General features: G+C 37.4%; 1 protein-coding gene across 1 annotated transcript in view; it reads right to left on the bottom strand.

Moving 5' to 3' along the window:
- LOC140228731 (isoleucine--tRNA ligase, mitochondrial-like) overlaps positions 1–15447 on the bottom strand; it is a 34867-nt gene extending 19420 nt beyond the window's left edge. The window contains exons 1-9 of the mRNA XM_072309013.1: positions 15229–15447; positions 11632–11754; positions 11056–11215; positions 8555–8627; positions 8127–8202; positions 6430–6479; positions 3677–3786; positions 2263–2469; positions 1060–1229 (exon numbers count right to left, since the gene is read on the bottom strand). Coding sequence (XP_072165114.1) covers positions 1060–1229; positions 2263–2469; positions 3677–3786; positions 6430–6479; positions 8127–8202; positions 8555–8627; positions 11056–11215; positions 11632–11754; positions 15229–15408 — 1149 coding nt within the window. The 5' untranslated portion in view covers positions 15409–15447. The remainder of the gene's footprint in view (positions 1–1059; positions 1230–2262; positions 2470–3676; positions 3787–6429; positions 6480–8126; positions 8203–8554; positions 8628–11055; positions 11216–11631; positions 11755–15228) is intronic.
- Between the last annotated feature and the right edge of the window lie 3706 nt (positions 15448–19153).

Genomic DNA, 19153 nt, shown 5'->3' with positions numbered 1-19153 from the left:
TTCCAGACGACCCGCAACCAGTCTTCAACGAGCGCCTGATCCATCCAGCCTTTCTCCTGAGCCCTCACGATGATGCCTGGGGGGAACTGTAGCTTGGGGATGGTCTTGCGCTTGAAGATGATGTAGGGCGGCAACTTGCCTCCATCAGCGGTGCAGGAAAGCATCAACGTGAAGTGATCTTTCTCATGCCCTGTGGTTGTCACACTGACGGACTTCGCTCCCTTCGCCGAGATGGTTGTGTTGCTGGGTACATCAAACGTCAACGGCGTTTGATCGGCATTGCCAATCCGGCTGAGAGGGTAGTTGTGCTGACGGCGCTTCTTGATGACGTACCACTGGAACTTGGCGGTCTTCTCTTCCAGATCTTCGAGGAGATGTTGGGTGATGTGGGTGCGCCTCCGAAAGGATAGGTCGTGGCGCCTCATGAAGCGGTACGCCCAGGAGGTACCCAATAATCAACCTTTCTCCTCCTGAATACAAAATGCCCACATGTCATAGGGTCACACCGGATTCTCATAATAACTGCCTACAATCAGATATACTTGTTATACCGTCACACCAGAATCTCAGACTCACAAATATATGAAGAGTCCCTTTTCAAAAGGTTCTGAATCTACTTTTGATGGTAAGGAGATAAACCTGGATTTTTATTTCAAAAGCCCCTAAGCGTTTTCATGCAATGACTGTATGTCTCATAGGAGTACTCCATAATGGGATAATGAAAATGCACTTCAGAAAGATCTACATGTCTACACTGGTTTTTAAAGAATTTATCATCTCTAGAATTTTGTGGATTTTGGACCTTTTGGAAGAAATAATTCATTATGGTTATGTACAATACAGTAATGTTATTGTGGTGACAAGTTTGTGTGATTTTGTGTATTTTTCTGGGATGATTTTTTTTTTTTTCTCTTCTCATTCTTCTCCTGTTTCCTCTACCTCTCCAAAGAATTCATATGCAAAGAAATGACATATGATAACAAAAAATGGATTTAGCACCTTTTGCAAAGAAACTCTTCATTTACATATCATAGATTGATATTGGAATCTCAGACTCACTACTCTCAGACCGTGCTGAATGGCTACCCCATAGTCTTCAGCTCCATGGGCTGGGGCTGTGTGGACCAGACCGGTGCCCATTCCCATCTTCACATGGCTTGCTGGTAAGAGGGGCACACAACGGTGAGATTCCATGGGGTGGAGAAGGGAACAGTCCTCCAGTGCTTCACCTACGTGAGAGGGTTTATGTTGCATCAGATCATTTTTGTATCAATTGACTTAAGAAGAAAGTGGGAAGTTTCATGATTCATCTTTCTTATATGTTATTCCTTTTAGCATTACAAAATTTAGTGATATTATAAATCATACCATGTGAATTACACAAACTCAAAGAATTTGCTTATTTGTATTGTTGAATCAGGATATTGTCATATGTCTCCGAAAGTAGTGGCTACTACTCCTTGCCTCAGACTTATACAAAGACTGTTTTGACCATGATTTATCAATTATGGCATCTAGGAGAGTCTCCAAGTTTTACCCAAAAAAAAAAATGATCTAAAACATGTATATTATAATCGTATGCAAAATTTACAAAATATGAACCTGTAATGCAAAAGTTTTAGTATAAACAGTAATGGATTTTTTTTTTTTTTTAACTCTAAATCAAGTTTTTCTATTAAGTTACAACTTAATGACACAAAATATGATGATAAATGACATAACCCACTCCTCCACATAGTCAAAAAACAAAAGGTGCATGACATGTTGTCTTTTGGTGCATTTGATACAAAAGTGAATGGAGGTTTACAGTATTACACATCCATTTAAAGACCCTATAGCATGGGGATACCATTGAATGGGAAGGCTTGTCTGACTCGGAATATATTCCAGAATCCCCGCAATTAGTTGCGTACAGTTTTATCACAGGTCTCTATGCAAGTTGACACACCATCAATGAATCTCAACTAGAGTCAACTGTTACCAATGAGCGTACGCTTTGATGCACATACACGTATTCACTGATGGGCACTATTCATAGTTTTCATATCTATCCCAGTGGGCAGCTATTAAATGAAGATCAATTTGATCCCACACTACCAGGTCATTAAGACAGCTATAAATAATTTGTAAGTTCATGCATGCTTTGCATGTATATGTGTATGGGTATGTGTGCTGTGAAAATTGCTAGAAATTACAACAAACATTGGTTAAAATAAGTGAGCAACATGTAAAATTATTGCATCGCTTCCTGAATTTAATTACCTGAGAATGTTGAAATGACCCTCAACTCCTGACCCAAGGTTCCTTGCAGCTCTGCTATGCTGTCAGCAGCCACGATCAGCCTATCAGAGGACCCGACACATTCAAACAGACAGTAGTCCCTTGACGGCATGAAACAGACTGCCTGATTGGATGGAATGGTCCATGGGGTTGTCGTCCAGATCACGACCGATACATCATCCTTCTTGCCTGTGAGATCAATTGGGTAAAGTGAAGAAAGGGTGCTGAGATATTGGTTGACCAGTCGGTTCTTTACATTTCTGCTATATCGTTCTACACATGTGACAGCACAAGCTGTAGTACTGTAGTCTTCTCAACTAATGATGGCGGTGCTGAAACTTCAAAAATTCATAACTTTTGAACAGATTGTGCCATTTTCCTCAAACTGCCACTGATGTGTTCTACTAACATTGCTGTATTCTCTCAATTCATATGTATATGACTTTCAGGTAAACTTGTCCTTTAAATAAGTCTCTGGTTTTTAACTGAGATGTATTCTAGTATATGTTCCTAAAGCAACTAGGAATGCTACTCTCCCTTTTCATTCTTCCAAGATTCCTCCTGGACAAAAGAAGAAACTTTTTGAGATACAGCATCAAATACAATATCATGAGAATCCCCTTTAATAAAAACAGATACAGAGACTCCAACTCTCCCGTTTTCGACGGGAGATTTCCCGCCGAAAACTCATTTTTGCAAAATCTCCCGTTCTCCCGCTTATGATTTAATTTCTCCCGCCCTGGCTCTGTGTCTCCCGTTGGAAAGGATTTCTTACTTATTGCTATTGTATGTTGAAAAAATAAGCCTTAGATAGCACCAAAGAGCATCTAGAACCCTGAGAATTTCGCGCTTCGCACACATCAACTTGGAATCTCCCGTTTGCTAGGGGTTTCAGGCGGGAGAATCTCCAGATCAGAAGGTGCTTTGGGTTGGAGTCTCTGCAGATACAAAATGAAAAGTTGACCTGTATTTCTCTGCATCATATCTCCTTTCTTGATCAAACCTACTTAACATGCTAACATAAGTACAGTGCATTTTCTTGTGATTGATACATGTATCATACAAAGCTTGGCTTGGGTGAAGCCAATGATTTTAAAAGATTACACTACACAACACGGCATGTTACAGTGGACTCCCAATATAACGAAGTCCTCGTGACCCGCAGTTTTCTTTCATTACATCATAATTTTGTCATAACCAAACAAATAAGCAGTGAAAATACATAGAGTGGACAATGTTGTGGCCTGAATTTTGACTTCATTGTAACTGGAATTTCGTTATAACCGTGTTTGTTACAACGGGAGTGCACTGCAATAACTTGCCCTTCCCATGTACTACATTTCAGTGAATGCAGCATGATGCTCACTGGCCTACATGTATGTGTGGTGTATCTTACCAATCACCTCAGCCAGCTGGTGTGATGGTGTCTGGATGGGGAACTTGACATAGATAGATGGTGAGATGTGGTGTGGATTGTACTCCAATTCAGCCTCTGCCAGAGCGGTTCTAATCAACAAACAATCAAGATTTGTATTGTGACTTTCTGTCTACATGTATCACTTTAATCACATACAGATACTTACAAAAGAGATAAAAGTACAGAAAGATGAAAATAATCATGAGCAATACATGGTCTCCCTCACGATATAAACAATCCATAACAGCCAATTTTGAAGCATAACAACTGAAGCAAAACAAACAGGAATAAATGAGAACAAAATTTGAAGAAAAAAATATAAAAATATTTCATCAATATTAATTACTTCACCAATGATAGAAAATCCTTAGGAGGTAGGAATACTGTCATGGTAAAAAAAAAAAAAAAAAAAAAAAAAAAAAAAAAGAATTAATGCGATCACATAGAAATATTTGAGGTGTGATATATATATTCATCTTGATTTAAAATTTAACTTTTTTTTTTTTGTGTGTGTGTGTGTGTGTGTGTATTTGAAAAATCATCAAAGCAGATCATGTGTTAACATACATGCATGTGTCCCAAGTTAGGGCATCGGCTTAAATCAAGCTATGTATTAAAATCAAGATTATGCAAGGTTTGCTTTTGAATATCAGGTTGCACCACAGATTTTCACCAAATATTTTGTATTTGTTGTAAAAATTCTTATCAAGGTAGTGATGGTCCATGTCGAAAGAGACTATAAAGCAAGATGTCAAATCTATTTAACCCTAATCAGGCCAGGTTTTTTTGGCTATGCTAAAACCAGAGGGGGCGGATTCTGCGCCCCCCATCGTTGGTGCGATTGCAATTAAATTTGACATGCGTGACACCCTCGTCATAATCTACAAGAATGTGTAATAAAATTTTTTGAAACAATATTTCTAATTCTAATCAATTGATTATGCAAATTAAGCTCAAGATCATATTTTAGTCTAATTATTAAAAAGCATTGAGAGTCTACTTTTTGGTCTGTATATCTGTTTTAGCATATTCAACAATTGCACATCACAAAAACTTCCAAAACTCATTTCAATTCTTATGTACATTGTATTTCCTTGTTTTTCAACTTTTGTCTTTTCTTTGTTTTTTTTTTTATTGGAAATTGTCACTGACCACTTTTCTACCATAATTAAGCATAAAATAAATCAATGAAAGTGATTAATTGTAGAAATAATCACATTTTTATGACTTTCATGACAGAGCACTGTTTTCCATAGGAAATGTACACAAAATCACAAAACTGCCCGTTTTGGGGCGACATGCCATTACAAAAATGGGCGTGGCTTCGTAAAAAGTATACGCGGACGTTGCAAATTTGGTCTCAAAAGTTGCACGAGACTTGAACGAAGAAATTCAAGAAGCCTCGCGACGAGGCCTTCTTGCATTACAGAATTATAGCGCGAAACGTTGAGGGGGTGCGGATTCTGCCCCACCCCCCTGTTAGGGTTAAGGGGTTCCAAATTATCAAAATTCACTGTGGCTGGGCAGAATATCTGAAGAATTACACAACTTTAATATTTGGTATTATAAAAACAATCTATCATGACTTCTTCAGTGCATAAGCTCAAACTCATTTTTACATGATTATCATGAGCATGTTTTCAAAGTCTTCACATCAAGCAAAGTTTGCATTAATGCAATTCTTTCTCATATTGAACACATCAACTGGAACAGATATGTGCAAACCTGTTCTACTTTGCAATTTTTAAATTCATTTTTACCATAATCAGCAACTGCTTACATTTAATGTAGCTAAACTCAATTACTGTACTCTTAAAATAACGCTCAGGCATTGCACAAAACCCAAACTGGCATTGCAGAAGCACAGACATCCTGTGAACAGGGTGCTCAAAAAAAGGAGACATACTTGTGTCCATTATTCAAGGGCACACATGCATACCTTTACACCAGAGTCTATTATGAGCAGAGTCTGGTCCAAACAACCTAGAGTCCCAGCACACACTACAATAATTGCATGTGAACGATGGTCACTGAAGCGAGCGAAACAGGGTTGCTGCTCTTTTTATGTCTCAAATAACACAAGTGTGGTCAATAAAAGGACTGTGTGGGATGAAAGAAGATGGGTGAGTTGAAAGTCATTGAGAAAGGAGTATTTTTTTTTTTTTTTTTGCTGAAAAGTAATAAGCTCCAAGCAAAACTAATATACTAGGTTGTTAGATTTTTGCTAGAGTAATCTCCTCCCCACCCCCCCATCCACTACAATGAATAATATTGCTCTGAACGAATCTTGCAGTAAAAGAATATACCCTTCCTCTTAAATTTCTACTCATCTATTTTCTTTCATCCCAACAGCTTCATTTAAGGTCTACAGCACATGGCGCTACTGTAAAACATTCGATCCACTATAATTACCTTTTATAGAAAGTTTTACAAATCATGGTTTTGTTTGCCAATTGGCTATATTATTGTTTTAATTTTTTTGGGTGCTAAGTTGTTTGTTGCTTGTTGTCTCTGTCTTTTACTGTGCTTTGGGATGCCATGTTGTTTCCAGCAGGGTTCTTGGTAAAACACATTCAACACTGACCATTTTTTTTTTCCATAGAGACAAAGCAACCCCAGACATAAACTGAAATGCAAGTTTTGTGCTAAAAATACTCAAAATAATGAAATACTGGCCATCATGTGGGAACTGGCCAATCAGAATGCAGGTAATAGAGTGTATGGACACAAACCTGGAAGATGGTGACCAGTTGACTGGCTTCAAATCTCTGTAGATATAACCCTAGACAACAAAATGAAGAGAATAGGGAGCTTTAGATTTTGACGCGCGGACGTTTGAGACAACGAGTGCGCTGGACGTTCTCCTCTCCCGTGCGTCGTGCTGAAAAGTAGCTTTAGATTACACTGAGACGCAACGTATAAAAAATAAAATCGCACCCCCATATAATCAGTGCATGAAGTAGTTCTCTATGTTCCAAACTGTGCGGACGTAGAAACAGCCCAGTACGCGTAGTGATAAACTCAGGTGACGCAAGCTAAAAATAAATCAACTTGACGCGCGCTTCTGCGCACGCTCAGAACAAGTTTTTTTCCTCTGAACGTCCTCGCGTCTAAAATCTAAAGCTCCCTATTAATAGCACACCAAATATGTTGTATGTCTTCTGTAACAGAAACATGCTTGACTGAAACTCATGCAGGATCAACCAAGAGTATCCCACTGCCAGGGCTACAAAGACATGCATGCTTAACTTTGTATCACAAGATTAAAATATATTCAACAGCAGAATTATTGATAGATTAAAGGCACCGTTTACCATTGGGAGCAGTGTTTTAAATAATGTTCGAGATATCCCATTTGATGCATATGTGTAGGTCAGTTGTATCACATAACATCCTACCATATAACAATTTTGCAATAAAGCCTAAAATACAAGGAGATATCACTATTTTTCTCAATAAATCATAACTGTAGACAGATTAGCCTACAAGCATTTTAAATTTAAGTATTGTTCACATTTCGTACAATTAACAATACTTAACATTGATCATACTGATTCACCTTTTTACATTGGTTGTTTCTATCCCTAACTCACATTGTAGAACAATTTTGAAGAACTAAAGCTGGGTTTTTGTTTCATCTGCTCATGGTAAATCATGCTTTTAAGGTTGTGACACTCCACAGATTGTCATTGAGTTCCATATGATGACAATCAATTGTAATCAATAATCAATCATAGCTAGCTTATTTGTCTCTAACAGCCGATCACAGACAACCCGTAGCTGCTTAGAAGATAAGGGAAGTTTACTTTTGATAGCAAAGAGGTAATCCTTCAGGGTCTACGTGACCCAGAATCAAGGGAACCTGATGAAGACTGACAGTAAAGATAAAAAGTTCCATTATCCTTGTCTCCAGCATATGCCATTCTATTTTTAGCAGGTGGCAGGTTACATAAAATGTTTGTTTGTTTTTCTCTTCCTCTTTTTCTTTATTTTACATCATTAGTAAAGAGGAGTTCAAACTTTGCACACACACAAAAAGAAATGAAAAGAACAAGATGAAATAAATTTTCCTGATTTTGAAAAAACAAACAAAAAACTTTAAGGTTTGTGATGTAAAAATTTATACATGTATGTCTGTGGTCAGCGATATTATGATATTTATCATCATAATAAACTTTACCACCCAGTGGCATATCCAGGGGGCGCCCCATCCCTTTATTTTTTTTTTGGTAAAAACAAAAGAAATAAAAAGAAAAATGGGGGAGTAGTGCATGTGCCCCCCCCCCCCCCTTTAATTTTGTAAAGGCCCCCCCTCTTTTACAGAATACCTGGATCTGCCCCTGCCATCACACTCATTAACGTTGATATTACTATTCTTTATTCAAAAAAAAAATAAAATAAAAAATAGATATCTGGATGTAGTACTCACCTTACGATACATGTCATGAAAGAGTTCAAGTTGAGTTGCTTCAAACTCTCTATCAAAGGTGTAGTAGCAATTGTTCCTAGGGGAAAAAACACCAAATGAAATATCATTTACAATCAATGTTGATGTAAATGCATTGTTAGAGATTTGTAGAACCTGTGTCAGGAACACACACAAAATTAGTCTAGACGGAGGAAAGAAAATTGGTGGCCACATTGAACAGGGTCTTTTCAGTGGGTGGGGGGGGGGGGGGTCAGTGCCCATTTAATGGTAGGTGGCCACCAGACAGGTTTGATGGTACACATTTCAAAATTAAATTATGCATGTTTTAACATATATCACATCTAAACAATATAACAGTGGAAAAAATCATTTCATCCTCAGAAGAGGTGTTTCTCTGAAAGTACAAATGTTTACATCCAAATTCTCACCAATCTGCCATGACTCCCCATCTCTTGAAAGCACGCATCTGTGTCTTGATGGCCTTCTTGGCGAATTCTCGGGCTGAAGTGAATAAAACAATCATTAATAGTGGCAAAAAGTATGTCATCATATTTCTGATATAACTGTTTTTCACATTTGACTATTTGGCATGTCAAAATGCTAAGATACTTTTCTTCACTTCTCTATTAGTATTCATACAACAATAACACAAAGGTGTATGATATTCTTTGAAATAATGATGTGAAAAGAAAACTGTGATTTCATGAAAGCAATGTGATGCAGCTGATAGAAATAGCATTGTTGCTGATCTCTCTAATCACCGAACAGTGGTTTGGAGATGTTCTGAAGACACAAGTTAATCTGTTCCATACTGGAACCTGGTGGCCTCTGTAATGAGTCAATGGGGATTTAAGAATTCAGTATGGAAAGGCTTAGAGGAAACCAAAACCCAAAGAGAAATGTGTATCGAGTGAAAGTAGCAACATTAGTAGAACACATCCGTGAAAGTTTTAGGAAAATTGGACAATTGATGTAAAAGTTATGCATTTTTAAAGTTTTGGTGTTGGAACCACTGGATGAGGAGACTACTAGAGGTTATGATGTCATGTGTGGACAACAATATACAGAAAGTATAAAGGGAATTCCATAAAATTTCATTTTTCATGAAATTCAAATTCATTCCATCAACTTGATACTGACATAAGTTAAGGGTAGTAATTATTCCCCCTGCTTTCTGAAAGTGGTTAGTCAAGTGCTCTTTCATTATGCTAGAAAAGTGAAAGCATGTTGAATTTGAAACAAAATGTCTGTTTAGCAGTGGCTTCCATATCCCACTGCAACTCCCCCCCCCCCCCCCGGAAAAAAACAACAAAAACAAAATCAAGGCAAATGCCAAGCGATGCCTACATACAGGATTATCGTAGTTATTAAGATTGCTTTTCAGTGTAAGTTCATTGACCTTTCCCAAGTTCAGCAATATTCCAACTTGACTGGCATCTATAGGTGATGGACCTAAGGGGAGTTTAATGGTTGTAGCTCAAAGCTGTGGAAAGTTATTGGGAGTACATCAAAACACTATGCGCAGAGTGTTTATGAGATAAAGTTCATTGACCTTTGAACATGAAAGAACTCACTAATATTCAAACTTGACCTGCAACTTTATGTGATGTACCCGTGGTGTGAATTCGGTGGTCATAGCTAAACACTGTGGAAAGTTATTGAGACCACACCACCATACTATGTGTACAGTGTTTATCAGGTAAAATTCATTGACCATTCGACCAGTGAACTTGTTGGACTTCACCGTTTTTCATACATAACCCGCATCTTTAGGTGTCGTACCAGTGTTGTGAGTTTCATGGTCATTGCTAGAAAACATCAAAAGTTACTGACAGAAGATCACAAAACTGAGAGTTCAGTGCTTATCAGGGAAAGTTCATTGACCTTTCGACCATTGTCAGATTTCACCCATATTTGAACTTGACTTGCATTTTCAGATTTTGAACCAGTGGTGTGCATTTGGGGGTCATAGCTCAAAGATGTGGAAAGTTATAGAGAGCACACCAAATTGTTGACGACAAAAACAATGACAAAGACAGAAAAGTGATGTCTACGTCTCGCTTCCATTACAAAGGCGAGACAAAAGATTAAAAATGAAAAGCAATTTTAGGTTTTCACTGCAAACCACTGAAACACTAGGTGTTTATGATATTGACAAGACATGTTTTTGTATGTTCCTACTATTATGTTGTCCTTTGGAAGATACAGTATTCATCCACCCATCTTATCATCCATCTACCCATCTAATAATAATGATAATAATAATAATAATAATAATAATAATGATAATAATAATAATAATAATGATAATAATAATAATAATGATAATAATAATAATAATAATAATAATAATGATAATAATAATAATAATGATAATAATAATAATAATGATAATAATAATAATAATAATAATAATAATAATAATAATGATAATAATAATAATAATGATAATAATAATAATAATAATAATGATAATAATAATAATAATAATAATAATAATAATAATAATAATGATAATAATAATAATAATAATAATAATAATAATAATGATAATAATAATAATAATGATAATAATAATAATAATAATGATAATAATAATAATAATAATGATAATAATAATAATGGAGTCTTGTAATGTGCCATGTCTGTCACACAGTGGCATTCCTGGCGCAGAAAGGTAAGACCTCCTCTTACATTGCTTCATTCAGGAAAAGATCCCAATTGAAAGAAAGGACAGTTACTGAAATAAAAAGGTCTTCAGTTCCCTCTAGCTATCTATCTATCTATTCATTCATTCATTCATTCATTCATTCATTCATTCATTCATTCATTCATCTCTTCCTTTCCTTCTTTATTAACCCAATCATTCACTGATTTTTTTTTTTTTCAGTAACCCACTGATATACAAGGCTTCAAGTCATCCCATCACCTCTACATCTTATGTCCAGGGGTGACAGCTTGCGGAAGTCTTCCTGCGACTCAGTCAGTGCTTTGAGCTCTATGGGCAGGCCATGGCAGTCCCATCCTGGTACGTAGTGCACCTTGTATCCTTGCATCAGCTTGTAGCGGTTGATGATGTCCTTCAGGATCTACAAGAGCAGATTACAGTGTTGAGGTGATAGTCCCTAACTTCATAGTTTCCCAGGCTACACATCTTATTGATTTGCATGTGAGAATTGACTGAAATCATCGGTAGCACTATCAATGAATCTTAAACATTTCAAAAACCCTAAGATAATGCTCAAACAAAAAATGACATTGACTGCTTGTATATTGAGTCATGCACAATTTCATGTGCTCGCAGAGATCATATAAATAACAGGTTTACATCTGAAAATGATCCCCTTGGGCCTTTAAACCAGCCATGCCTCTCACAGTAGGTAAGACTTCTTCATCTTGGCATTCAAAATCTACTGATGTCTGACACTTAGAGAAGCTGTGAAACACCATTTTACCTAATTAGAGAAGTTTGAGAATCCAATTGATATACAAATGTAGTTCTTACCTTGTTGAGGGCATGCCCAACATGTGGGTCTCCATTGGCATAGGGTGGCCCATCATGCAGGACAAATTGATCTTCTTTCTCTTTATTCCTCTGCCATGAGTACAAGTCATCAAATTTACAGGCCTGCAGAATGGGGTGGTGATGGGAAAGGGATATTGAACTAAAAATTTAGACACAAATGAAAATGGTTTTCTCTGGAACTAAATGCTATTTACAATTTTAAACAATCTACTGTTTGCTCTCCCTGCTAATACAATGTATTTACCGTGTTTTGCTATAATAAGCAAAATAATACAGAGTACTGTACGAGCTGAAATTTTCGCGGTGGTTTTATTTTCGCGAATTTCGCGAATCGCCTTTGAACCGCGAAAATAACAACGCGCAAGTAACTAAGTTCAGTTAGACCCTCGCAACCGCGAAATTAACAACACGCGAAAATGTCCTCCAAGTAGCAATTCGCGAAAATATCTGTACGCGAAAATTTCAGCTCGTACAGTAAATCAGATCAACTAGAGCTCACTTCAACACTTCCACAATTTCACAAAACGAGAAAAGCGTTGCTAATGGCAAATAATGTACTCGGTTTAACAGCGATCCTTGTGGTATTATAAAGAACATGAACTCACATCATTATTTCATAGCATGCGAGAAAATAGAACCAACTTTGGAACTAAAGTAGTTTGGAGCCTGCATACTATACAATACCCCTATATATAACAATATATGAATAAAAATGGTACATTTAATCATTCATTCATAGGGGCTATGAAAATGATTAATTGCAACTTAGACAGACAGGAACACTGCAACACTGCTGCATGTATGATGGGACAGAATCCTGACCATTCAGAATGGAAGCGGAAACTTTAGTTTCAAAACAGTAATAATTAAATTAGTATTCTCGTTAGCGAAAGACATACACTGTTGACCAGAATGTGTATGGTACAATAATCAGCGATAATGAAATAGGAATTCACCAGCACCAGATCAAGCAGGCTTTAACTCTTGAAACAGATGTCACAAACAAAATACTGCGAGACAACTAAACAAGTTAAAGAACCAGCAGCAACCAGAAGTTGTATAGATCTAGATCTCTGTCTGATGAGCTAGAACTACATGTAAGTTGCATGAAAATTACATTAAAGGGAGCATATAGTTTTGGTTGAGACCTAACTTCAGGTTTCTAATAATTTTGGTAAGATAATGAGAAACATCTTATGAAATATGAAAGAGCATTTAATTCCAAGAGGGATTCAATGTTTATTTGATGAAAAATCGGTTTTATAATGGCTGAGATATCAAAAAAAAAAAAAAAAAAAATAGCATTCCTAATAAAAAGCAGGACCCACCTTTTATTAGGACTGCTTTGTTACCTCCGCCAAGGGAGGAGGTTATGTTTTCGTTACCGTTGGTTTGTTTGTTAGTTAGTTAGTTAGTTAGTTAGTTAGTTAGTTTGTTTGTTTGTTTGTCCGTGTGCAAAATAACTCAAAAAGTTGTGCACGGATTTGGATGAAACCTGCAGGAAAGGTTGAGAATGACACAAGGAACAGATGATTAAATTTTGGTAGTGATTCAGAAATTTTTTATGGATTTTATGAAGGATTTTCAATATTTTGGCAGGAAGGGTCAATGAACTTGGGAGTTCAAGCTGCGCATTTTTGAGGCTTTCATACACGCACTAACTAAAGTGCGTGCTCTAGTTTCTGCTGGGGCGAGGCGCGCCACGCTGCTGAGGGTTTATGACGTAACAAAGGCTTCTATATAGGGAAATTGGACGATTTTTCAGCACGCATATGTATGGGTGGAAATCACTGATCTCTATGGAAGAGTAAGATCATCATTGGAAAGTAGCTGCTTGGCGGAGGTCTGCGCTCTCTGTGCTTTTCTAGTTTTACTTTGTTTTCGGATGTCTCAGCAATTCCAAAACCGATTTTCATCTAATAAACTTTGAATTCTTCTTAAAATGGTATGCTCTGTACTTCATAAGTGGTTTCTTGGTATCTCACAAAAAGTTAAAAGCCCAATTCTCATTACACTAACCGCACCAGCGACCCCAACACGTACCGTGATACTAGTTAATTTACACTTTCAGCGCCCCGCGCCGCGCCGAGGTTATCATTAGGCCTACACCAATACTATAGTCAGACAGCATGAACAGGTTTGAGAGCAATTTCAGTTAGGTAGCTAGAATAGAGCTAGTAATAATATTAGATCTAGACTAGATCTAGTAGATTTTACTAGCCCTAGACCCCTACCAGAGCTACCAAGTCTCATGCATTCTGCGTGAGACTCAAGCATTTAGGCTGTCTCATGGTCTCATGCATGGCACCCATTTTTCTCACGCATCAGGTGATGAAGTCTGCAACTTGGACTCCAACCAAGTTGCACGGCAAGAGTTCCTTTTGAGACAGCCACCCAAAAGTGAGTGCGTGCATCCGTGCGTATCGCAAGTAAGGTTAGGCTAGGTAGAGTTTGTGATTGGGGTGGCTGTCTCAAAAGGAAGTCTTTCCCATAACTCAAAGGATTAAAGTGATAGTTGCAACTGAAGGTATATTTCCCTTTTGTCTTAGAAGAAAATAGTTACTGAAGTATGCACCAGATCGCATCATTAGGAGTAGACAGAAAGATCCGTCCGTCCGGAGGACTCTTTTCCATTTTGCCATTAACGCTGTCCTCCGTAGACAGACAGAAGGTATCAGTACCCATTGCTGTGGGGATGTTCTTAACCACCGTCTCTATGGAAAATTGGGTGAGGTACCTCACCCTTCTCGATTGCGTCTAATTCACGGCCCTACAGATTTTCAACGTAAAACACACATCAACCAGTCCGTCACGTCGTCACGTTTAAACTGCAGAAACATACAGTATGAATCTATTAGCCAATCACATGCGAGGTAGTTTCTACGTGTTTTTTTTCACTTAAACACGTACCTCGCATTTGATTGGCTTACAGATTCAAAATGGCGACTTACAGCTAGCGAACGGCAATGTTGCGATATGGATAAAATTTCTGCGTTATAACCGAGTTACTGTGAGTATTTCGATTGCACATTGTGAAAAATTTACCCCAAATATTGCTGCATAATGTGTCATGTCATGTCAAACTCGTTTGAATGTAAAAAAGCTGTCTGAAATTTGGTTTATCGTAACGTTTGATCTGTGCACGACTGCTCCCCACAGGAGCTGGCATCAGTGACTTCGGTCTGTATACAGAGGGGATCCATGAAGCCAGACGCAGTCTCCGCGGAACATTCCCCGACGGACAGATACAGACCGATCTTTCGGTCAACATTAGGAGCTAATAATAATTTTTAAAAAAAAGCTCCCTACCATGGCTATGGGAGGGGGACACCCCCTAATTCACGCGCACATGCGCACGAGTGCCGAGACGCCGAGTCATGAAAATCTCACTCATAAAAATTTTTTGAACTTGGCATCACTGCCCTACACGTATCACCTCCTCATTGCATTGCACACTAACTATTCACAGCCTTGTCGCTGTACATGTACAGAAGTCGTCCGCACAGCGTCTGGTCGGGCTAATTAATTGCACATAGGAAATAACGCTGAAGTAAATATATGGGACTATCATCTTACTGTTTGAACCGCCTGTTCACGTTTTCCAGCTCCCCATAGTTCGAATGATGTGCTGGGCAAATTGAGGGTGTCACTGTACCTACTACTTTTGTGACGAATCCATGTTTGATGATACTTGATTAGACTCGATCGTTCTTTCAACCTGTATATCAACCGCGTGGCATCTTTATAGAGCTGCATTTCACCTTGCCTTGAGGAATTCAGGGACGTAAGGGCGCAGACATGTTAGGCTCGTTCACTATATTTCTTTGAATGGAGTAGAATAATTCTCCGACAGGTTTAAAAAGGTATCAAATAAGGAATAAAAAAATATATTGTAATATCATTTGATTAAAATTTTACATGTATACAGATAGATGTGCATAATTTTCTATAAGTAGCTACTCTTGAATTGAACATTGATTTCTAGTACTACTACTCAGTAATCAAATTTCGACGACAACGAATCAAAAAAGTTTGACAAGCGGATTCATGCAAGTGGAGCCACAACCAGAGTTCAAACTCAGTGTAGGCCTACTAGTTACTCTGGCCACAACGATTGTAGATCCAAGTACTTTTACACTGTTAAAGGGTGTGTACAGTTCTGGTCGAGGTGAGGATTTAGCATTTAACGTTTTGCGAGATATTCAGAAACCACTCTATGAGATGTCAAAGAGCATGCAATTCTAAGGGGTATCAAAAGTTTATTTGATCAGATGAAAATCGGTTTTGGAATGACTGAGATATCCAAAAACAAGGTGAAACAAAGATTCTAATAAAAGGAGTTGTATGTCACCTTTATTATTATCACTTTTTTGGATATCTCGGCCATTTGAAAACCAATTTTCATCGAATAAACGTTGAATCCTTCTTAAAATTACATGCTCTTTCATATTTCATAAGAATTTTCTCATTATCTCACTTAGGAATGTTCAAAACATGAATCCCCACCTCCACCAGTACTGTACAGTCCCTTTAACAAACGTCAAGACTAATTTCGAACCATGGAATTGAATTTGAAACGAAAAGTTAATGACGGAAATTAATGGACAATACGGAAGTTTTCTTCTTACTAAATTGCCTAGATAGAGCTATTTCTTATATCTATTTTTTTTTTTTTAAGTGAGTGTTGAATGAGATGAGTTGTTTTGGTTACATGAGTTTGGCTAGTACCTTAGAAAGGTCGTAGATCAAAGGTTTTATGCTTACTACCTACCCGTATAACCCTTTTTGTGGTACACCTATGTTGACTGCTGTATGCAAGCGGAAGTGGTGGAGGAGATCCACTGATTTTACCTCTTGACACTTGAAGAACATCTCCACTCCACCCTTCAAGAGACTTGACTTTCATCAGTAGAGTCATATCAAAGAAGCATAAAAGGTGGCAGTTCCAGTATAATCGTTGTTGAATGAAAATATTTTTTTTAAATCATTAAAAAATGCGATTTTAAAGTTTCACCTGTATAAAGAAATGGTGAATTAGGGGGCCTATATTATTTGTAATCTCACACGCAAAGTCAGCCTAACTTGAGGTGCAAAATGTCGACGCGTATATTAGCACCAGGCGTCCGCTATGACCTGCATGCAACTCCTCACTAAATATTAGTCCTTTAAAAAAATGAAAGCAAACCTGTGTCCTTCACACTGATTTATTGATGTGTTGTTGAGTGACTTCGCAAATGTAGCCTATATAATCATAGCGTTTATGGGAAGGAAGTATACACAGTAATCACGGTAATCAGTGCAGTCTCTAATTTGACCAAAACACAATTTTTACAATATAGCAAAAAGAAGTAGAGTTAAGTGCAGCGTTGCAGATGAGGTGTTTGAAACCGTCATACACTGTCTAAATGTCACCGTTCATAAAATCTTACAATTCCACTGTCATTCTATAACTTCGATTTTAATCAAACTATGCCATTCTGGTTCTTTCTTTCTTTCTTTTTTTATTACTCATTTTCTTTTAGCATGTACCATTTCTGTGACTTTTTCTTCCTCATGTTGTATGACCTTGATGATCAATCTTGAAGGACCTAGACATGGAAGGATTAATGCTCTTTGGACCAACATCTAAAAGCAACTATTGACATTTGTTCAACTATGCAAACAGGCTGCCAGTAAAGTTATCAGAGGAAATCAAACGACTCGTCGTGAGTTGAAGGTTACATCATGGTCTGCTGTTAATGCCCTCTCTGTTCTGTACCCTAATTGATTCGATAACCATGAAGTAAATTATATGGGACGGTTATAATGTCAATACTTTTCGTGATCGTGATACTGACAGGAACAAAGTTCACTATGTGAACAGACAGGATTGCATTTTATCATCAAAGATAGGTCATACAATAGGTTCGCTATATACTGAATGCGATAAACGTGTCTATTGTCATATAGCTACTCTCATTATATGCTGACAGCATGCAAGATAGCCATACTGTCATTTACATTGCTTGTCATTCACTTTGCACAGAGAGTTAGGGACATTTTTTCTTCTTCTTTTGAGGCTGAATTCAAGAAAAGAGGATTTGAGGCTTGCCGGGTTTAAGTCTACCTCCCTGGTCAAACTTACTTTGGTCATCCTAGGCCTCTGATTGCCTACCGAGGTCACTGTTTTATAGTCTGGAAAGTCTTTTATGCGATCGTTTCAGACTTCTGTCGATGATCATGATTGTGATTGCATACATATTGTTGAGGCCGTCCTGATTTTCTTTTCACACTGAAAACCGCCCACTATGCAGTTTGGAATATACGTAATAAAGTTGTGAAACAAAGAAAAATGTAAAGGAGTTAAGGAGTAACGCGAGCTTGACTGTGACATCAAATGCCTCATCCTTTTGATTCGAACAGAATTGTGATAATAATAACTGATAATGTTGATGATGATAAAATTGATAATCATCATCATTATCATCATCATCATCATCATAATTATTATCATAAAATTATGATTATGATTATCATTATTATCTTATTTAGTATGACAGCATCAATGATAATAGTAATGATAGCAATAATGAAAAAAAAACAATTATATCGAGGAAGACGATAGGTTTACTGATTCTAAATAATATGATTGTGAAATAATGATAATTACAATTGTAGATACATTGGATACTAGTGAGGATCACAATATTATTGGTAAGAAGAAGAAGAAACCAGATGATATATGATATCTTGGTATGAGAACTAATTATGAACTCGGTGACTAAGTCAAGATATAACTGTGCTATCCACGGTACATTAGGAGACTATGGATATAGATCTATATCCCCAGGGCCTTGGTGAAACATTGCTGTTAACGAGAAACTGACATTGACACCGGTATCAGCGTAGACGGGTGATCGTGGGGTTATTGACAAAGTCAAGCGGGCCTCCTAGCTTTATCATGTCACGTCGTTTTGTGTAAGGCAGAACAGTATCTAAAGTAAATACTTTTGTAACAAGGTCACTAGATATTGCACTCACTAGCTATTGAATGCGTCTATACATATAGCTGCAAGCCTCAAGAATCAAATCTAATTCAGGGACGCGTCAGTCAGTCAGTAACTTGAGGTTGAGGTACTTACACTGGTAACGCATATCGATTACACAACATTGGATACTAACATGACTATACGTACATGAAAATTGGAAAACGAAGGTTCAACAGAAGCTTCAAGGTGTGTGAAACTCGTAGACAATTTTGTGTAGAAAGCGCATTACATCATTTCAATTGACCTGCCTTCTTTCCGACGAATTTTCGAGGAATTTAAACTGTCAATCAATAGTGTTTATTAACCTTTGTTAATACCTGATAAAGATTTACCACAATGATTATGCGATAGTCTGTGGAACATAATATTGTCCATTGGCGGAGCATTTCATCATCATTTTGAGGACATTTTTGGTAAACTCAGAGCAAACGATAAAACGATGTTTCATGTGTATAACGCAATCGTTAGAGTAC

Source organism: Diadema setosum, chromosome 5 (genome assembly GCF_964275005.1).
Source record: "Diadema setosum chromosome 5, eeDiaSeto1, whole genome shotgun sequence".
Classification (NCBI taxonomy): domain Eukaryota; kingdom Metazoa; phylum Echinodermata; class Echinoidea; order Diadematoida; family Diadematidae; genus Diadema; species Diadema setosum.
This window is presented reverse-complemented; position numbering and strand designations above follow the sequence as displayed.